This window comes from Eurosta solidaginis, chromosome 4 (assembly GCF_040869045.1).
Source record: "Eurosta solidaginis isolate ZX-2024a chromosome 4, ASM4086904v1, whole genome shotgun sequence".
NCBI lineage: Eukaryota > Metazoa > Arthropoda > Insecta > Diptera > Tephritidae > Eurosta > Eurosta solidaginis.
In genome coordinates this window covers 24428605-24451791 of record NC_090322.1, presented here as the reverse complement: position 1 = coordinate 24451791, position 23187 = coordinate 24428605, and the positions used below count along the sequence as shown (strand labels likewise).

Below are 23187 nucleotides of genomic sequence, written 5' to 3'. Positions count from 1 at the left end.
CACCTTAAAAACGCAGGGTAGTTATCGATAAGTCCTGCATGTCTGGGCTGTGAATCCATTTACTGCCTCATACTTCGCGGTATCCGTAGGATTAATGACATTTTGTTATTCCAATTGCTTCAATTATTTTCTAGCCCGCTGTCGACGAGTTCATATCACCCTTTAACAATAATCGGTCCTACCCTCAGTGGATGGTGGAGTTACTGATTGAATCATTGCTTACACAGAACGCCGCTAACTATGCTCTACGCATACTTGAGGCACGTCCCACACTCATCGCGCCCATACTCAAGTTGAATACACTCTTAGCTAACGATCTCATTTCCGAGGCTTTTCATTTTGCACGCACTAAACAGGATGACAAGCTATTAGAGTGTTTCTTTAACATATGCCTCTGTGCTGGCAAATATGGCGTCATACGTGATTTGGCGCTCACTGAGCGTGAGGGAGAGTTGGTGCAACGCATATTACGTAATAGTAAAACACATGGCGCTGAGAATCTGCATTTCGTCTATCTACTGCAAAAATCTAAATATATTGAAGCCGTCTCATATTTGGATGAGCTTTCACGTGCGAAGAGCATGCGCGGGCATTATGGTGCTCACGAAAACAGTAGCGGCGTAGTGGGCAATACCGACACGCCAAATTTAGTGCTTTCCGCCTTCAATACGACAATGGCGCCCGTAACCCAAGGTCTGACAGATGTTTACTTCCGCATAAAGAATAAAATCAAAAGGAAGGAAGCTGACAATCACTCCCCTCTACCGCTAAGTTGTCAGCTTATAAAGCAGAATGCCAATAATTTACTCGGTGGAATTTATCATAGCTCAGCGTTAAGTGCACACTTCGCTACATACTATTGGGGTGAAATGGATTTAAATGGTGAGCGTGGCTCAGGTTCAAATGCCGCCAATTCATTGCTTAGTGCAAACAATGCGCCTTTCTTACGAAAACCACAAGCGGAAACGTGCAATTTCCAACGGGCACAATTTGCTCCCACCGATGTCTCATATCCACAACCCTATAGAGCGACTGAGAAACGCACTTTAGTCGAAAGCGAGTTGGAACAAGATGATATGGAAGCAGCTGAGACGCCGCCTATTGCGCAGAATATAATACCCCAACCGCGTAAACGGCGTCGCTTATTGGGTCAAGAGATCGTAGAAAATCTTGGTCACTTCATACAGAATAATAAATCTGCTAGTCAGTTGACTGCACAGGGATTCGATTTGCAGCCGCCAGCAGCACAGGAAGAGCAGGAGCCGAAAGAAAAGTCAACGAAAAATAAAACTACTGTGGCGACCGCAGTACATTTAGCTCAGCCGCTAACGACATCGCGTCGACAAGTACTTGCATCATATGACGGAAGTCGAGTGAACCGTTCGCCAGGAGCGCGTGCTATGTCAGAGCTGCATAGCATATTGAAGACATCAAATACACCGGATAGAAATGAGCGCGCACAGAGTCTGAGACGCGACCTGCACACAATGCTAGAGGAGAATAAGAATTTACGCTTCAAATTGCCGGCGACGGAAATAACTGAAGAAAGCAGCAACACAACGACGAATAAATGTGAAAATTTACAAAAACTGCAAACTCTAGAAACACAACCAATTATAAGCCGTCGACGCATAGTAACAACAACTACAAGTGTGGACGAAAATGAAGAGGACTTTGCTGTAACATCAAAACTTGTCGCTGTGACGGTGGAGGTGCCGAAAGAGTTAAAGCAGGATGACGAAGAAATTGCAGAAGATGAAATTGTTGATGAAGTAGTTATTGAAGTGCATCACGAAGACCCTATATCTAAGTTTGCTGCTCAAAGCTGTATAAAAGACCATAGGCAGCAGCAGGTAAATGAGAAGTCGGAAAAGATTGATAATAAGAACAAAGCTCATTCAGAGCAAGAAGATCAAGAAGAAGAGGAAGAAGAAAATTTCTACTCGCCCCTTTCCTCGCGTAACAATTCTTTAATCGCCGCGGATGTGCCATCACCGTCTGCACCACAGCCCATAAAAACGTTTAGTCCTTCCGCGGTCGTTCAAACTACATCAGCTAAAATATTCCGATTAAGTGGTCCACAGCCACGTAAACCACTTGCTCGTCTCTCAGCCGAACGGAGTCAAAGTCGTACACCAGAAATAGAGTTACTCACACAGCTGAGGGAAGATGAAGATAAACACGAAGAAAGCCAGCACCAAATACCACCACAGAGCAATTTAAAAAATCAGACAAGCAGTGGTTATGTTAGTGTTACATCCTCTACAGCTGTTAACACTTCGAAATCGACAGTCGTTGACAAACCCATTCTCGAAATAAAATCAGTCGTATCTTTGGCAAGCAGAGATTTTACGCCACGTAGTTCATCTTCAAAACTGTATCCTACACAGTCAAAGCTAAGCTTTGATGAAACCAAAATGCCAGCAACACGTGCCAAACTCTCCGAGTGCAGCACAATGGTAGGCAGTTTTTGTATTGAAGAAGAATGCATGTTGGCAGACGGCACTGATGAGACCGATAAAATGGCAAATGATACAAAATCATATGCGCTGCTTCAGTCAATCAATGAGTTCGCTGAACCGCACACCGCAGAGGCAGTACAACAGCAGCCTATGACCGATACTACACTGGGCATGAGCTCTTATGAATTTACCCTACCTCATATCAAATCCCATGTTACTATGCAAGCCACTACTATAGAAGCTGGTAACACCAAGCAGAAGGCCGCCATGTTGAAATCTATGGACACAGTTGAAGTAATGGACATGGCTGAGGAAGTGGAAGTTGAAAATGAAGGCGACGTCGACGAAGATGAGCAATTTGTATATGGCACTGAAGCTGAGACCGACTTGTGCATAACAACGCAGCAGACAGTGTATGGCGATGAAGATGCTGATGTCGAGGACTCAAATGATATGATGGCTTTTTATAAAAGCCGACGTGCTGAAATTGTAGAGCGCAACGAACAAGTCAGTGCCAATGAAAGTAATGACAGCAGTGTCATTATTTTATCATCCTCAACTTCGTCGGATCATATGTCCGCGAATAACGAAGCATTTGACTCCGACGTAGACGCTGACGATGTAGACGATTATGTACCCGGTCCTGTGGATCATGGGGATGAAGATGATGACGACGATGACGATGAGGACGAATATGAAGGCGAATACGAGGACGATGGTGAGAGTACAGATGAAGTAGAAGAAGACGATGAAAATTGGGATGATGATAGAGATGAAAACCACGATTCATCATCTCCCGTAGAAGTTGTCAACGAAGCTAATAGCAGTGAAAAAAATAGTGCAACGTCTAAATCCACGGAAGGACAGGAAGAAAATCCGTGCGAAACAGATGAGAAAGGGAAGAACACGGATGAAGAAGGAGAATATACGAAGCAAAACTCAAACACTGAAAATAATTCATTTGATCCACAGAGTGAAACCAACGATTCGTCTCAAAGTGTGCACGACGGATCAGTGGAAATTGAAAGTAGAATTGTCGTTGAGGAAGCCACATCCAATTGTAATGACTATAAAGAGCTGGTAATGAGTGAAACTGTCGAATTTGTAAAGTCCAAAGACGAACAGCATGCGGATGCCGAAGAGAAGAGTTTCTATTCCAGCCGCGGGGTCTGCATGCAAAACGAGTCGGAAATTATTAGCCAAGAGCTCAAAGTAAGCGCATACAAAGCAAACTCAAAGAATGTATACGAGGAACTTAGTGGCGATGTTTTCCATTGTGATGCCGAGGGATCAAGTGAGAGTTTGAAAGATACCACAAAACGTGAGTTAGAAATAGATGCTGAACCAGCCAGCACATCGACTAAAGCCAATGAGTTAAATAACACCTTTAGCGCCAAACTCGACGTAGAAGAAGCATCAATAAATGAAGATTTCGAACAAAGTGACAGTGAAAGAATTCCTCTTATGGCATCCGCAAGCATAGTCGCACACACGAGTGATGCTGCAAAAACTGAAAAAGATGCACCATCTTCATCCACTAGCACAAAGGCAGAGGAAATAGTGGAAGACAAAAAAACGGAACAGCATGTGCAAAAGGCAGCGGAAAAAGCCGAAGATATCGTGCCAGAGAAATTGCGGAAACCAACACCAAACAACTCTGAGAAAGAGCCAGAAGACGAAGATCCAATTAAACTGCACGTTAATGAGGCGGGTCTCAGTGAAATTGAAGATCCCATTAATTCTTCAATTAAAATAGTGGCAGGAACCAAAGCGGAGGAAAGCGTGCAGATGGAAATCTTAGAGGTTGCGCAAATGTCAATTGAGTGCGTGAAATCTTTACCAAATGAGCGGGAAAACGAAACCACGGAAGCTGGGAAGGAGAGCGCAACTCAAGAGACAACCGATGCACTTATCAGTAAACAAAAGGGCTTACCACAATCACCAACTTCAGCGAAACCTCACATGTCCTTGCGTTCAAAGGTAAACGAAAAAGAGGCCGAAACGTTAGTATCCACTCCAACACGCATGCGTAGCAATCTCCGTGGTACATCCGTGCCGGCAGCCGTCAACACACAATCTATTCAGACGCCTGTAGACGAAGTTTGTACACCAATGCAACGCAATAAGCGATGTATTTCTATGCCACCACAGACTAGAGCACAGCAAGAGCATGAAGCTACTGTGCTAACGTCCGAATCGCGCGTCAGTAGCCGACGTAGCTTGCGTGGTGGCTCTGCACATCCCAGTGAAGAGATTGGCACACCACGCACACGACGAAGTATCCGCGGATTATCTATGCCTCATGAGCTTGATGAAAATATCGCAAGCACCACAACTACACCTGTACGTGCTGGGCGGGGCACCTCAGTGCCACCAAATACTGTCGCTGCTGCAAAAATCGTTACACGTCGCCGTTCAGCCTTGCTTGATGCCATCAACGAAAGTGTACCAATTGTTGATTCACCATCAGCACGTACACGTTCTCGCATGCGTTTAAATTCGGGAGATAGCGAATTGGACTCATCAATTGTGAGTAGCAGTGAACAGGCGCAACAAACCAAACGTCCACGTCGTAGTTCTTCGGTGGCAAGCAGTGTAGTTTCGGAACAACCGACCACGCCAAGCGGCAGACGTACACGCAATAGCATGAATTCAGCAACATCCGAACTAAACAGCGAAGTAGGTGGTACACCCCGATCCATGCGACGTATAACACGCAGACGTGAAAGCATTGACACAATGCAACAATCCGCGGATGAGCAGGACGACGAACAGGCAGCAGAGCAATCGAAAGAATTTGAAAAGAAGCCAAAAACCGAAACCGCCAGTTCAGAGTCGGCAGTTTATTCAGCTGCACGCCGTTTGACACGCACACAATTGGCTATAATGGAAAAATCGGCAGCACTAAGTAAAAATCTCAATATTTCAGCACTCCATAATACTGCAGCAGCAATTGTGACATCACCTTCAGCAAAGCGCATCAGCAAACGGCGCACATCACGCTCGACGGTGCATGATAGCGATGACGCTGAATCAGTTTCGTCACGCATGAGCAACGTTTCTGGTGCACCGAGAGTTCGTCGTGTAACACGCAGCTCGGTGAAGGATAAGGTAAGTGTAGAACGAACTTTGGTAATATTTTTCTTGTTATATTTATTGTTTATTTCATAGGAGGAAAACGATGATGATTTGTTGAGTATTGCCAGCTCGGTGGGGAGTGAACGAAGTTTACTTAAGCGGCGTTCCAAAGAGTCAAAAGATTCGCCAAATACCGCTTTGACTACCATACAAGAAGATGAAGCAGAAGGTCGGTAGATTCTATGAAAGAAAGGATGCATATAAAGTATAATATTTACAATTTTAAAATTTTTCAGACCCGAATCAAAACAAAGGTTCAAGATCAACTAGAAAACGACTATCTTGATCAGATGGCAGCCCAATCGGCCAATATTAATTTTATATCTCAAACCACTCTCTAGCAATTTGAATATTGAAGACTAATACTGATAAAGAAATAAGAATGGAAAATAAGTGAGATTATAAACTAATAAAAGAAAGGTAAACTTGTATATTATTAAGATTAGAGTTATTCAGCATCTGTTACCCTAAGGCTCGGCTTTTCAGTGTGAGTTCAATTAAAGTTGACTTGTCTCAGTTTAAGCGCCCAAACTGGCAAGTTTAAACCCTAGGCGTCTTAAACTGTAGTTTGAACTTGCACTGAAAAAACGAGCCTAAGCGCTTCACTAACATCTGAACTGCATGCGCACTTCGCCGTAAAGAGAATATTCGTGCCCGGGGTACGATGCAGAGATGCGGACCTGTTTTATACTCATCGTGCTTTGCACACAGAGTATATTAACTTTGATTACATAACGGTTGGTTGTACAGGTATAAAGGAATCGAGATAGATATAGACTTCCATATATCAAAATCATCAGTATCGAAAAAAAATTTTATTGAGCCATGTCCGTCCGTCCGTCTGTCCATTAACAACTTTAGTAAATATTGAGATATCTTCACCAAATTTGGTACAAGAGCTTATCTGGACCCAGAGTAGATTGGTATTGAAAATGAGCGAATTTATACTGTCCGACCTCCTCGTTGCATATTTCTAGGCATTTCTAATTCCAGAACTTACTAGTTAGTTATAAATTTCTCAGCTACAACTACAGATGTAGGATTTTTATAGCTTCTCTCATACCCCATGCGCTTGTATGTGTGAGCGACACTTCCACAATCACAATTGCATACCTTTAGGAGCATTTCAGATAATATATCGGCATGTGCTTGTGCGTTGCTTCTCCGCCGCGTATGTGTAGACATAATGATTCAATTATTGATGTGAATTCACGTCACTGCTTAGCATCGGCCTAGAGATGGCAGTACCCCTTAGTGTTGCTAATATTCTTGCCTGTTCCACCTAAGTCTGATCGTCCCGATCAGACAAATCTCTCGATCTAAACGCTGCTAGTTTCTCCAAATGAACCACTTTCATTTTGGTTCGTGGTTTGCCAATGGTTTGTATGCGGTACACTACATCGCTGATCCGTTTTACAACTTTGTATGGGCCTTCCCAGTTACACTGCAATTCCGTTGTGGGTTGTATAGTAGCACCAAATCTCCTTCCTGAAACCCTTCCGAATTAATTGCTTTATCGTACCTCGCTTTCATCTTGTCACTCATAATCTTTGCTCGTTGCCTTACCAGATCGTGTATCTCTCTCAGCTCTTCTTCCAAGACACCAGTGGATTTCTTGACATTCCTCTCCGCATCGGCATCTATCCCATACTTCAAATCAGCTGGCAGTCGAAGGTCATTGCCAAAAATTACCTTTGCGGGAGTTTGGCCCGTTGTCTTATGTACTGCCGATCGGTAGGCCATCAAGAATAATGATATGTGTGTATCCCAGTCCTTATAGTACTTGTCTACTACTTTCCTTAAATGCTCCTCCAATGTTCTATTGAAACGTTCCACCATACCATCGGACTGAGGATGCAACGCAGTTGTCCGTGTTTTTCTAATGCCCAACTTCTTGCACATTTCTTGGAACACAGCTGATTCAAAATTCCTGCCTTGGTCAGAATGTAACTCCATTGGTACACCATACCTTGCAACCCATTCGTTTGTAACCACTTCTGCTACTGTTTCTGCTTCTTGGTTTGGGATTGGGTATACCTCTGGTCATTTACTGAAATAATCCATAACCACCAGTAGGTATTTGTTTCCGCGGTTTGCTAATAGGAAATGGACCTGGCCATGACTTCGTGTTTTGGGCCCTTTCGCTCTGTTGCATACCTCGCAGTTGGCAATCCACTCGGTGACCGACTGACGGCAACCAAACCAATAGAATCTCTGCTTAATTTTCTCGAGCGTCTTTGTGATTCCAAGATGACCTCCACTTGGACCATTATGCAGCTCGCTGAGCACGTCAGGAATCCTGTTTCTGGGAACAACTGTCAGTTTCTTCTTGCATTGACCATCCTCACTCTCCCATACTCGATGAAGGAAACCGGATATCAATTCTAAACTGTTCCACTGTGCCCAATATGACTTCGCAATGGGACTCTCTGCTAACATCTCTTCTCTGTTTGGTCTTTCGTTTCGTTCGAGCCCTTGCACAACATGTGACAGATCTGTATCTTCTAGCTGACACTTTCTTAGTTGTTCTTTGTCCCATTCATCCGTACATGTTATAGTCATTAGCCGGACATCTATAATGTCTTCTTTAGCCTCGGCCCTTGAACAGTGCTTGCATTCCAAACTACATGGTCTTCGTGACATTGCATCGGCATTTCCATGGGTACTACCTTTGCGATGCTCAATGGAAAAGTCATAGCTTTGTAGTCGCTCGATCCACCGTGCCAATTGTCCTTCCGGATTACGGAACTGCAGAAGCCATTTTAACGCTGCGTGATCTGTCCTGACACGGAATCGCTGGCCGTAGAGCTCTCTCCGCGTAACGCAGTAGTTCCTCTCTGGTTTTCCAATCGAACGTCAACTACCTTCTCCTGTCCATCAACCAGTTGTGACAAAACGCCTCCTATAGCATATCCACTCGCATCTGTATCTAGAATAAATGTTGCTCCTGGAATAGGATATGCCAACATTGCGGCAGTGCAAAAACGCTCCTTCAATGTTTGGAAAGCCACCTCTTGCTCCTTTTTTCATTCAAAAGCTTTATTTTTTCTTGTAAACTCATGGAGGCTGTGGGCTACACTGGAAAAATTTGGTACATATCGGCGGTAATATGTGCACAGCCCAAGGAAACTTCTCAATTCATGTAGGTTCTGTAGTCTTGGCCAATCCTTTACAGCCTCTATATTTTCGTTTGCAGTGCAGATGCCCTCTGTCGTTACCTTGTGACCCAAATAATTTACTTCCTTTTTAAACAGCACACACTTTTTGGGACTTAACTTCAGACCAGCGCCAGCTATTCTCTGGAAAACTTCCTCCCAGTTCTTAAGATGTTCATCAAAGTTCTTGCCCAATACGATGATGTCGTCCAGGTACACCAAGCATGTTTTCCAATGTAGACCTTTCAGTACCTGGTCCATGAGTCTCTCAAAAGTAGCTGGTGCATTACAAAGTCCAAAAGACATTACTGTAAATTGCCAAAGACCATCACCGACACTGAAGGCTGTTTTCTCTTTATCTTCCTCCTTCACCTCAACTTGCCAGTAGCCGTTTTTCAAGTCCAGTATGGAAAACCATTTCGTACCAGATAGCGAGTCCAGAGTGTCGTCAATTCTTGGCAAATTGGTAGCTATCTTTTTTCGTAACGTCATTCAACTTCCGGTAGTCCACGCAAAACCTCATTTTTCCATCCTTCTTCTTTACAAGTACTACCGGTGAGCTCCATGGACTATCTGATGGTTCGATGACGCCGCTGTTGCTCATTTCTTGTACGATTTGACTCACAACTTCCCGTTTCGCCAGTGGAACACTACGAGGAGCTTGACGTATCGGCCTCGCGTCTCCAGTGTCAATTTGATGTTTCACAACATTGGTGCGGCCTGGTTTGGAACCATCCTGGTCAAATATGTTCGCGTACTTTAGGAGCAGTTGTTTTGCCTTATTCTGATAGGCTTCCTCTACCCCCTGCGTCCATGCCGTGATGTCATTTGAAATATCAGTATTACTAGATGAAACGTGTTCCTGGAGCTGTTCACAGTTAATAACTACTTCAGCCTCTTGGCATCTTCCCAAAATAGCTCCTTGGGGTCAAATTAAATGGTGACTTGCACTCATTGAGTACTCTTACCGGAATACGTCCATCTTGTTTTGTCATAGCCAGGGTTTTTCCTACAAGTATGTTCAGTGCTGATTTGTTTGCTGCTTCGACAACCCACAATTTGTTTGTCCCACAATCTCCATCAATCTTTGCCCAGATGACTGCTTCTGATTTTGGTGGTATTTGCTGACTCTCTTCCACCAGCACTCGTTTACTGCTGTAGCCTCTCTCGTAGCCGAAATTAAGTGGCACATCCATGTTCTTATATCTCATCGCCTTGCTTTGCATGTCGATCTTGAAGCCTTGGTCGATTGAGAAGTCCACTCCAATTATGATTTCATCAACAATCTCTGCCACTAAAAAATTGTGTACTACCGTGACGTTCCCAATTGCGACTTCACATGATACTTCTTCTAGAACCGTGGTATCTTCTTCAGTGGCTGTACGCAATCTTGCTCCATGCAATGGTCTTATTTTCTTGTTGACTAAATCCGCTCGAATGATGGAATGAGATGCCCCGTATCTACAGTCAGTAAACGTTCCTTTCCATCCACATGCCCTCCGACAGTAAGATTGTTTGACCTTCTTCCAATTTGTGAGATAGAGATTATGGGGCATTCAATTGAGGGAGCCAGCTGTCGCCCCTTGCGGCTGACTCGCTTTAGTTTAACGATTGAGTGGACTTGGAGATTTGCTCATCTCCTTCAGCTCTGCGTTTACGGCGCTGTTGTTGGAGCTATTGGGACCGGTGCTGCAATGTCGTGCAATATGACCTGGGTTGCCGCACTTGAAACATTTAATAACTCCGGCATTCTTCTGTTGTGATCCCTTCAGTGCTTCCAAAATTGTGTCTACTCAATCTGGTCTTTCCACTTCTACACGATAAGCTTTGTATGCTGGTTTACTCAATAGTGAGGCAGTTTCCTGAGTCAATGCATGTGATACCGTTTCTGCAAATGTTGGCTTTGGGTTTGCGTATGTGGCTCGCTTCGTTTCGACGTCCCATATGACATTTATAAAGCTCTGACTTTTTACCCTTTCGGTGTATTCCACGGGTGCGTCGGCATTCGCCAAATGTGCAAGCCTTTCGACATCTGACGCAAACTCCTGCAAAGTCTCATTAGCTTTTTGGTAGCGGTTTTGCAACTCTATTTGGTGTATCTGCTTCCTGTGTTCGCTTCCGTATCGCCTCTCTAGAGCGCTCATCAATGTTTCGTAGTTGTTCCGCTCTCCCTCGGGAATAGTCTGTAGGATTTCAGCAGCAGATCCTTTCAATGCTACGAATAGTGCAGCAACTTTATCTTCAGCACTCCAGTTGTTCACTGCTGCGGTCTTCTCAAACTGAATCTTAAACACCTGGAAAGGAACAGAACCGTCAAAGGATGGTGTTTTTACCTTTGGATTGCTTGCTGAAACAGCTGGGCGATTTAGTTGTAACTGCTCCATACGACCTTTTAAATCATCTACTTCTGCCTGAAATTGAGCCATTTTTGCATCCTGCGCTTCCAGTTTTGATAATACCTGTTTCAAAATTTCTGCCGACATTTCAGATATACGTGTCTCTTGCGCTTCCAATTGAGATGCCATATATGTCTTTTGGTATTCCAGTTGAGATGACACTTGCCACGTCATTTCTGAAATACGTGCCTCCTGTGATTCCAGTTGGGATGCCATATATGTCTTCTGTTCTTCGAGCTGTGTTTTCATCTTGGATGTTATTCGTGTCTCTTGCGATTCCAGTTGGGATGGCATATTTGTGATTATTTGTGATGACATTTCTGTTATTCTTGTTTCCTGGGTTTCCATATTTGCCGATATCTGTGATAACAAAGCCAATATCGCATTATTCTCGCCGCTGGACTCGGACTTCCGTTCTTCTCTTCAATTTTTGTTGTTGTCTCGTCCCCATCAGGATAAAAGACATACTCGTCCACATCAATTCCTTGCGACTCCATTACCTCTCGTAGCCGTGCTTGAAGTTCGATCTTATTGTTGTATTCAATACACGGTTCTCCAACTCCTTTTTCAGTTGCTGGATCCTCAATTCACTCAACTTTGCCATGTCCAAGTTGTATTCCCAATCTTCGGAATTTATTCAACAATTCCTCTTCTGACACCAATTGTAACGAATTTACTGTAATTCCCCTTATTTGCAATCTTCTGACAACGTTCGTATCGCTAAACTGTTGAATAAATAACTCGAATATTGAATAATGGAAAAATGGCCTTTATTAAAGTACTTCACAATAACACTTATACTTTGCAACGAATAGCTTGCTTAATAACCAAACTGATTGATAGCTCAAAAGAAACTGACTTCTCGCCTCCACTTTTGTCGCCCTTTTATACTGTCCGACCTCCTCGTTGCATATTTCTAGGCTTTTCTAATTCCAGAACTTACTAGTTAGTTATAAATTTCTCAGCTACAACTACAGATGTATAATTTGTATAGCTTCTCTCATACCTCATGCGCTTGTATGTGTGAGCGACACTTCCACAATCACAATTGTATACCTTTAGGAGCATTTCAGATAAGATATCTGCATGTGCTTGTGCCTTGCTTCTCCGCCTCGTGCACGCGTATGTGTAGACATAATGATTGAATTATTGATGTGAATTCACGTCACTGCTTAGCATCGGCCTAGAGATGGCAGTACCCCTTAGTGTTGCTAATATTCGTAACAATATATATAACATTTTGGAAAACACAAAAAACATGATTATTTAGTAAATAATACACCTAGAATGTTGAAATTTGACGTGTGGACTGATATTGACTCTTGATAAAAATTGGCACCGCCCACTTGTGATAAAATCAAGTTTACAAATATTATTAATCATAAATCAAAAATCGTTAAACCTATCGTAACAAATTCGGCAGAGAGGTTGTCTTTACTATAAGGAATGCTTTGAAGAAAAATTAACGAAATCGATTAAAGACCACGCCCACTTTTATATAAAATATTTTTAAAAGGGTCGTAGACGAATAAAATAAGCTATATCTTTGCAAAAAAAAGCTTTATATCAGTGGTATTTCATTTCCCAAGTGGATTTATAACAATAAATAGGAAAAACTTCCAATTTTTAAAATGGGCGTAGCACCGCCCCTTTTATGACTAAGCACTTTTCTATGTTTCGGGAGCCATAACTCGAAGAAAAATTAACTGATAGTAATAAAATTGATTACACAAATTTTCCCTATAGCAGAAAATATTATTAGAAAAAATGGACGAGATCGGTTAAAGACCACTCCCACTTTTATATTAAAGATTTTTAAAAGGGTCGTAGACGAAAATAATAAGCTATATCTTAGCGAAAAATAGCTTTGTATCAATAGAATTTTACTTTCAAAATTGAATTATAACATTAAATTGGAAAACACTAAAATTTTTTAAAATGGGTGTGGCACCGCCCCTTGTATGACTAAGCAATTTTCTATGTTTCGGGAGCCATAACTCGAAGCAAAATTAACATATCGGAATGAAATTGTGTACACATATTTTCTTTATAGCAGAAAATATTTCCAGTAAAAATGGACGGGATCGGTTAAAGGCCACGGCACCTTAGATATAAAACAAGTTTAAAAGGGACGTAGACTAGAATAATAAGATATAACTTACAAAAATTAGATGGGGCTTGCCCGACTAAAAAGGTTTTGGAAACTCGCAAACCACCATGGTGGTCGTCCGATCTTGATAAGCTTAGGAAGTCATGTAGGGCCATTAACAAAGCAAAGCATGATAGACATGAATCCTCATGGGCTGCTTAAAAAATGAAAATAAATATATATAAAAAAGCAAAGCCGGATGGGCACTGGACGGACTCCAGCGCTGAAACCATACACTTACCTATACTAAGGGCAGGTCAACCGACACGGCCTTGCACTCTCTGGTATCCGTTATTGAAAGGTCACTAGACCTCAAGGAATACACATTGGTGGCATTTCTAGATATAGTGGGTGCGTTCAACAACGTTCTCCCGGAGGCCATCACCTCGGCGCTGACCGATCTGGGGGTCGACGCGTGCCTGGTGGAGTTTATATACAATCTGCTTACGCGTAGGCAGATTAAAACTGAGCTAGGTGGATGCGTGATCCGCAGACCGGTCGGCAGAGGCACTCCGCAGGGAGGCGTTCTCCGCTACTTTGGGTGGTTACCGTCAACCAACTACTACGCCTCATGGAATCAGGTCACCAAGTGATCGCGTATACAGATGACATCTGCGTCACCATGCGGGGGAAATTTCCGCAAACTCTTTGCAACCTAATGGAAGGGGCACTATTCAAAATTTCGCACTGGGCCACAGCCACAGGTTTGGAAGTCAACCCGGATAAAAAAACCGAGCTTTTCCTCTTCACGAGGAGGTACAAAGTACCAAATCTAACACCGCCAAGAATTGGGGGCACGTTTTTAGCGTTTAGCGATCAAGCCAAGTATTTGGGAGTCATTCTGGATAGGAAGCTATTATGGAGTGACCATATAGTGGAGCGATGCAAGAAGGCAGCAGCAGCGCTGTTCACCTGCAGGAGGGCAATTGGTACCTCCTGGGGATTCTCCCCTAAGGTGGCTTACTGGATTTATACAGCCATTGTGCGGCAGATTCTTCTTTATGGTGCCTTGGTCTGGTGGCCTGCACTAGCTGAAACCATCTATCTTAAAATGCTTCAAAAGGTGCAACGGAGCTCTGTATCACCGGGGCTCTCGGCTCCACTCCGTCTGAAGCACTCAACACAATGCTATACCTTCTACCCCTTGACCTGGTGGCGAAGGAAATAGCGGTCATCGCCGCCCTGCGCATAAGGGAAACAGGTCTCTGGTCAAATGGATCTAGTGGACACGCAACAATCCTGGGCACGAACGTCCCAGTCCAAATACGGTGCGCACTTACTACTGCACGCCAAAGAACGTCTTCTTTAAAAACTATAGTATATATATACCATCGCGACAAGACTAGAATACCAGACAACATACGGTACCGGGGGCCATCAACATATTCACGGATGGTTCTAAGCTTGACGGGAAGGTGGAAGCAGGCCTCTTTTCACCGGATCTGGGTCTAGAGGTCTCTTTTACCAGATCACTGTAGTGTTTACCAAGCGGAAATGCTGGCAATACACAGGGCTGTGAACCATCTCGGGTCTATGCGTAAGGATGGTAAACGGGTGTTTATTTTCTCAGACAGCCAGGCCGCATTAAAGGCCCTGGGCTCATTCGTCGACAACGCAAAGTCGGTCACTGAATGCCGCAGATCTCTTAACGAGATGGCTCAGCACTTCAGTATTAGCTTTATGGGTACTGGGCACAGGGATATTGAAGGCAACTGCAGAGCAGTCGAGCTGGCCAGAAGAGGCACCACCGACCATATCCTTCCGGGAAATGATTCGGTAGGTATACCCATGGCCACTTTCAGGCTTCGTGTGAACACAAGCACTATAAGAATTGCAAATGGACTATGGTCAGCCATATAATCGTGTGAGACATCCAGGCAAACTTGGCCCTCATATGAAAGGGGCGCACAGGAGCGCTTCTGATTTTAAACAAATCAGTTCTATCGTCCCTGATAAGGGTTCTAACAGGGCATTGCTTAATAGGCACGCATGGTCCTAGAATGGGGGCAACGACCTTCGACTATTGTCGCAGCTGCAGATGTACAGAAGAGGAGGAGAGTGTCCAGCACCTTCTATGTCATTGTCCAGCGCTTAGTAGGTGTAGGTTGGCCATCCTTGGTGAACCTTTTCTACATGACCTTGCTGAGGTCTCTAGCTGTGAAGTATAACACACTTCCACTTTGCGCACTTGTGTGTATTGAGTTTAGTATGCAATTGAAAATATTTGGATTTTTCAAATGCATAGTAGGCGAGGTGAAAAAATAATTTGATTAGTTTTGGAATTTGAATTTGATGTGATCGAACGGAAATAAGCGTGTTCATCTTATATGCAAATTAACTAACAAATTTTAAAAACATATTTTATTTGTTAAATAAAATATTGATATAAACATTTACTAAAAATACGTGTATGTGGGTTATTCAATTAAAACGTAACATGTGTGTGTATTGGTGCATAAATGCACGTAAGATGACATTCCTTTTATGGAGTCTTCATATGGCTGGGTCGGAGCCCTACAATGGCGGCCAAAAATGGCAAATATTTGAACGGGAAATTTTTAAACATATAAATATGTGGATCCTTTAAACTATTCATTTACGAATTAAAAATGTAAAAAAAAATTAAAAACTGGTAAAATGATGAATTGATTTGCAATGTACATGTGGTGTGGTGGTATAAGATTTTATGTAGAACACTGAATATCATCGTTAATTAAACATGATTGTTTTGTTTTTGTATATTCATGCAATAAAACTGAAAAACGTTTAACAATAAAAAGTGTTCAAATTAATATGAATACTAAATGAACTTTCAAGCGACGTAAAAAAAATTAAAAAAAAGAACGAAAATGAACTTATTCGAAAATATATTTTATCATCATTATTTATCCGTAATAACAGTCACTTGTAAAAATAGCGGTGTGGCAAAATAAATTTACACATTTACATATGTACATATGCGGTATGCTGAAAATAATAGGGGGACTCATGTAACCATATAAATGCATTATAAAGTGTGTAAACGTATAAATTTATCTAGTGCGTAAACGAGCTGTCAAATTTTGTATGAAAAATCATTAGGGGGACTCATGAAAGCATATAAACTTATAAGGTGTAAAATTATATCCATTTACACACGCTGTTATATGAACGCACCTAGAAATACTCTTGATAAACTTGATTGTTTATCAGCTGTATTATTGCCAAACAAACATTTTTTGATTGTTATACAAATTAAAAAATGCAAAGATTAAGTGAAAAATCAAAACTAAAACGTCTTTACTAAGATATTCTTGTAAATGACTTGCTGATGTTGGAGATTTCTGATGAAAATGCCTGCTGTAATGTCTGCAAGGTTGCATTCCTTTGAGTTTACCGCGTTTACACAATGAAATGTGCGCGTAAATTTATACAAATTGTGTAAATGATTTTTCATACAAAATTTGACAGTTCGTTTACGCACTAGATAAATTTATACGTTTACACACTTTATAAGGCATTTATACGGTTACAAGAGTCCCCCTATTAAACAATTTGTATAAATTTACGCGCACATTTCATTGTGTAAACGCGGTAAACTCAAAGGAATGCAACCTTGCAGACATTACAGCAGGCATTTTCATCAGAAATCTCCAACTTCAGCAAGTAAAAGCATTTTAGTTTTGATTTTTCACTTAATCTTGGCATTTTTTAATTTGTATAACAATCAAAAAACTTTTGTTTGGCAATAATACAGCTGATAAACAATCAAGTTTATAAAGAATATTACTAGGTACGTTCATGTAACCCCATGTGTAAATGGATATAATTTTACACCTTATAAGTTTATATGCTTTCATGAGTGCCCCTAATATTGTGTTTTGACAAATGTGGCGCGCTTATAGAAGCAGAGCAGAGAAAGAAAGCAGCAGAGCATTAACAACAACAGATAATAAACGAAACTGGAAGGAAGGAAGTAAATGAAAAGTATCAACAACAAATTGCATCGGTACAACAAATTCAGCATTTGGTAAAGCGCACATAGTGCGAAATATGTGGGTAAATATGTAAATATGTATTAATTATCATTTGTTTTTAATTGTAATTTATGTATCACCATACGCACTTTGCTTAAATAAAAATAAAAAAAAATTTTTTTTTTAATATTCAAATCTTACATTATATTGTAACGAATTTGCTGCAAATCCTCTTATTTGCCCCTTTTGCTAGGTTCGTATCGCTAAACTGTTGAATAAATAACTCCAATATTGAATAATGGAAAAATGGCCTTTATTAAAATGCTTCACAATAACACTCAAACTGTGCAACGAATAGCTTAATAACCAAACTGATAGCTCAAATGAAACTCCACTAATCAAAATAATACTGGTATTGCTCGCTAGATATCTTCTTAGCCGTAACTGCTGATCAACTCAAATCAAACTGAATTACTTCTTACTCGCTGGCGCTGCTTTTATAGTTTACGCTGCATACTTCTAGGCTCTTCGGTTTCCAGAACTTACTAGTTGTTTCGGCTACAAAATCGCCAGCCACAACTACGTGCACAAATTATTGCTCTCTCTTGTGACAACTCAGATAAGATATATGCACGTGTTTGTGCATTGCCGCTCCGCTGCTCGTATACGTACATATGTGTAGACGCAATTATTTATTCGTTTATGTAGATACATAAAGATTGAATTATTGATGTGAATGTTTGTAGTTTGCGCACATAGGCATATAAGTAAATACATCTGTGTGTGACATCTCTCTTGGCTGCCTTATATATGTGTATACTTGATTTATTTATTAACGTAAATACTGCTTGGCATGGCCTTAGCATCGCCTTAGTGATGGGATAATTTAGTGACGCTAATATCCGTGACACTGCCCTCCACCTAAGTCTGATCGTCCCGATCAGACAAATCTCTCGATCTAAACGTTGCTAGCCTTTCCAAATGGACCACCTTCATTTTGGTTCGTGGTTTACCGATGGTTTGTATGCGGTACACTACATCGTTGATCCGTTTTACAACTTTGTATGGGCCTTCCCAATTGCACTGCAATTTCGGGGACAAACCTTTTTTACGTTGTGGGTTGTATAACAGCACCAAATCTCCTTCCTGAAAACCTTCTGAATTAATTGCTTTATCATATCTGGCTTTCATCTTGTCACTCATAATCTTTGTTCGTTGCCTTATCAGATCATGTATTTCTCTTAGCTCTTCTTCCAAATCACTAGTGGATTTCCTGACATTTCTCTCCGCATTGGCATCTATCCCAAACTTCAAATCAGCTGGCAGTCTAAGGTCATTGCCAAAAATTACTTTTGCAGGGGTTTGGCCCGTTGTGTCATGCACTGCTGATCGGTAAGCCATCAAGAATAATGGTATGCGGGTATCCCATTCTTTATGGTACTTGTCCACTACTTTCCTTAAGTGCTCCTCCAATGTTCTATTGAATCGTTCTACCATACCATCGGATTGAGGATGCAATGCAGTTGTCCGTGTTTTTCGAATGCCCAATGACTTACACATTTCCTGGAACACAGCTGATTCGAAATTCCTGCCTTGGTCAGAATGTAACTCCATTGGTACACCATACCTTGCAACCCAATTGTTTATAAAAACTTCTGCTACCGTTTCCGCTTCTTGATTTGGGATTGGGTATACCTCTGGCCATTTGCTGAAATAATCCATAACTACCAGTACGTATTTGTTTCCGCCGTTGCTAGTAGGAAATGGACCGGCGACATCCATAGCGATCCTTTCAAATGGCGCACCTGAGTTATATTGCTTCATCTGGCCATGACTTCGTGTTCTGGGCCCTTTCGCTCTGCTGCAAACCTCGCAGTTCGCAATCCACTCAGTGACCGACTGACGGCAACCAACCCAATAGAATCTCTGTTTAATCTTCTCGAGCGTCTTCGTGATTCCAAGATGACCTCCGCTTGGACCATTATGCAGCTCGCTGAGCACATCAGGAATCCTCTTTCTGGGAACAACTATCAGTTTATTCTTGTATTTACCATCCTCACTCTCCCATACTCGATGAAGGCAACCGGATATCAATTCCAAACTGTTCCACTGTGCCCAATATGACTTCGCAATGGGACTCTCTGCTGACATCTCTTCTCTGTTTGGTCTTTCATTTCGTTCGAGCCCTTGCATAACACGTGACAGATCTGCATCTTCTAGCTGGCACTTTCTTAGCTGTTCCTTGTCCCATTCATCTGTACATGTTATAGTCATTAGCCGGACATCTATAATGTCTTCTTTAGCCTCGGCTTTTGAACAGTGCTTGCATTCCAAACTACATGGTCTTCGTGACATTGCATCGGCATTTCCATGGGTACTACCTTTTCGATGCTCAATGGAAAAGTCATAGCTTTGTAGTCGCTCGATCCACCGTGCCAATTGTCCTTCTGGATTACGGAACTGCAGTAGCCATTTTAAAGCTGCGTGATCTGTCCTGACACGGAATCGCTGGCCGTAGAAGTATTTGTGAAAATGTTTAACGCACTCTACCAATGCCAACAGCTCTCTCCGCGTAACGCAGTAGTTCCTCTCTGGTTTTCCAATCGAACGGCTGTAATATGCAACTACCTTCTCCTGTCCATCGACCAGTTGTGATAAAACGCCTCCTATAGCATATCCACTCGCGTCTGTATCTAGAATAAATGTTGCTCCTGGAATCGGATATGCTAACATTGGGGCAGTGCACAAACGCTCCTTCAATGTTTGGAAAGCCACTTCTTGCTCCTTCTTCCATTCAAAAGCTTTACTTTTTCTTGTAAGCTCATGGAGGCTATGGGCTACGCTGGAAAAATTTTGTACAAATCGGCGGTAATATGTGCACAGCCCAAGGAAACTTCTTAATTCATGTAGGTTCTGTGGTCTTGGCCAATCCTTTACAGCCTCTATCTTTTCGTTCGCAGTGCAGATGCCCTCTGTCGTTACCTTGTGACCCAAATAATTTACTTCCTTTTTAAACAGCGCACACTTTTTGGGACTTAACTTCAGACCAGCGCCAGCTATTCTTTGGAAAACTTCCTCCAAGTTCTTAAGATGTTCATCGAAATTCTTGCCCAATACGATGATGTCGTCCAGGTACACCAAGCATGTTTTCCAATGTAGTCCTTTCAATACCTGATCCATGAGTCTCTCGAAAGTAGCTGGTGCATTACATAGTCCAAAGGGCATTACTGTAAATTGCCAAAGACCATCTCCGACGCTGAAGGCTGTTTTCTCTTTGTCTTCCTCATTTACCTCCACTTGCCAGTAGCCGCTTTTCAAGTCCAGTGTGGAAAACCATTTCGTACCAGAGAGCGAGTCCAGAGTGTCGTCAATTCTTGGCAATGGGTAGCTATCCTTTTTCGTAACGTCATTCAACTTCCGGTAGTCCACGCAAAACCTCATTTTTCCATCCTTCTTCTTTACAAGTACTACCGGTGAGCTCCAGGGACTAGCTGATGGTTCGATGACGCCGCTGTCGCTCATTTCTTGTATAATTTGACTCACAACTTGCCGCTTCGCCAGTGGAACACTACGTGGAGCTTGACGGATCGGCCTCGCATCTCTAGTGTCAATTTGATGTTTCACAACGTTGGTGCGGCCTGGTTTAGAACCATCCTGGTCAAATATGTTCGCGTACTTTAGGAGCAGTTGTTTTGCCTTACTCTTATATGCTTCCTCTAGCCCCTGCGTCCATGCCGTGATGTCATTTGAAAGATTAGTATTACTAGCTGAAACGTGTTCCTGGAGCTGTTCACAGTTAATAACTACTTCAGCCTCTTGGCATCTTCCCAAAATAGCTCCTTTAGTTAGTTTGAGTGGTGAATTGAACTCATTGAGTACTCTTACTGGAACACGTCCATCTTGTTTTGTCATAGCCAGGGTTTTTCCTACAAGTATGTTCAGTGCTGATTTGTTTGCTGCTTCGACAACCCACAATTTGTTTGTCCCACAATCTCCATCAACCTTTGCCCAGATGACTGCTTCGGATTTTGGTGGTATTCGCTGACTCTCTTCCACCAGCACTCGTTTACTGCTGTAGCCTCTCTCGTAGCCGAAATTAAGTGGTACATCCATGTTCTTATATCGCATCGTCTTGCTTTGCATGTCGATCTTGATGCCCTGGTCGATTAAGAAGTCCACTCCAATTATAATTTCATCAACAATCTCTGCCACTATAAAATTGTGTACTACCGTGACGTTCCCAATTGCGACTTCACATGATACTTCTCCTAGAACCGTGCTGTCTTCTCCAGTGGCTGTACGCAATCTTGCTCCATGCAATGGTGTTATCTTCTTGTTGGCTAAATCCGCTCGAATGATGGAATGAGATGCACCCGTATCTACAGTCAGTAAACGTTCCTTTCCATCCACATGTCCTCCGACAGTAAGATTGCTTGACCTTCTTCCAATTTGCGAGATAGAGATTATGGGGCATTCAATTGAGGGAGCCAGCTGTCGCCCCTTGCGGCTGACTCGCTTTAGTTTAACGATTGAGTGGATTTGGAGGTTTGCTCGTCTCCTTCAGCTCTGCGTTTACGGCCACCCACATTGTTGGAACTATTGGAATTGCTACTGCAATGACGTGCAATGTGACCTGGGTTACCGCACTTGAAACATTTCATAACTCCGGCATTTTTCTGTTGTGATCCCTTCAGAGCTTCCAAAATTGTATCTACCCACTCTGGCCTTTCTACTTCCACACGATGAGCTTTGTATGCTGGTTTACTCAATAATGACGCCGTTTCCTGAGTCAATGCATGGGATACCGTTTCAGAAAATGTTTGCTTTGGGTTCGCGTATGTGGCTCGCTTCGTTTCGACGTCCCTTATGCCATTTATAAAGCTCTGGATCTTCACTCTTTCCGTGTATTCCACGGGTGCATCCGCATTTGCAAGATGAGCCAATCTTTCAATGTCCGAAGCAAACTCCTGCAAAGTCTCGTTAGCTTTTTGGTAGCGGTTTTGCAATTCTATTTGAAATATCTGTTTCCTGTGTTCGCTTCCGTATCGCCGTTCTACAGCAGCCATCAATGCGTCATAACTGTTCCGTTCGTACTCTGGAATAGTCTGTAAGATTTCGGCAGCTGGTCCTTTCAATGCTACGAAGAGTGCGGCAACTTTATCTTCCACATTCCAGTTGTTCACTGCTGCGGTCTTCTCAAACTGTAGCTTAAAGACCTGGAAAGGAACAGAACCGTCAAAGGATGGTGTTTTTACCTTTGAATTACTAGTTGAGACTGCTGGGCGATTCAGTTGCAACTGCTCGATACGTCCTCTCAAAGCATCCACCTCGGCCTCGATTTTTTCTTCAAACTGTAAAATTTTTGTATCTTGCGCCTCCAACTTCGAGGAAATACGTCCTTCTTGCTCTTCCAGTTGAGCAGAGATTTGCGATGATATCTGTGCTGAAATTTGAGCCGACATTTCGGATATCCGTGCCTCTTGTGCTTCAATCTTCGCTGTTATACGGTTCTCCTGCGATTCCAGCTGAGATGACATTTGCGACGACATTTCGGATATACGCGTTTCTTGTGCTTCCATCTGGGATACCATATACGTCTTCTGTTCTTCTAGTTGTGATGACATATTTGTGGATATTTGTGATGACATTTCTGTTATACGTGCCTCTTGTGCTTCCAGTTGAGATGCCAGTTGCGACGACATTGATGCTACTGTCGATGTTTGTGCAGATATTGCAGCCAATATCATGTTCAAGTCTGTGCTGCTAACCGTCTGCGATGTTTCGTTTTTCTCTTCAATTTTCGTTGTCTCCTCGCCATCAAGATGAAAGACATACTCTTCCACATCAATTCCTTCTGCTTCCATTGCCTCTCGAAGCCGTGCCTGAAGTTCAAGTTTAACGCCGCTTGTATTCAATCCACGGCTCTCCAAC

General features: G+C 42.5%; 1 protein-coding gene across 2 annotated transcripts in view; it reads left to right on the top strand.

The window, feature by feature from the left end:
* Elys (AT hook containing transcription factor 1 homolog) overlaps positions 1 to 6031 on the top strand; it is a 62361-nt gene extending 56330 nt beyond the window's left edge. For both annotated transcript variants that reach the window (XM_067780679.1, XM_067780678.1), the window contains exons 9-11: positions 135 to 5573; positions 5634 to 5769; positions 5837 to 6031. In XM_067780679.1, coding sequence (XP_067636780.1) covers positions 135 to 5573; positions 5634 to 5769; positions 5837 to 5886 — 5625 coding nt within the window. In that variant the 3' untranslated portion in view covers positions 5887 to 6031. The remainder of the gene's footprint in view (positions 1 to 134; positions 5574 to 5633; positions 5770 to 5836) is intronic.
* Positions 6032 to 23187: the final 17156 nt, after the last annotated feature.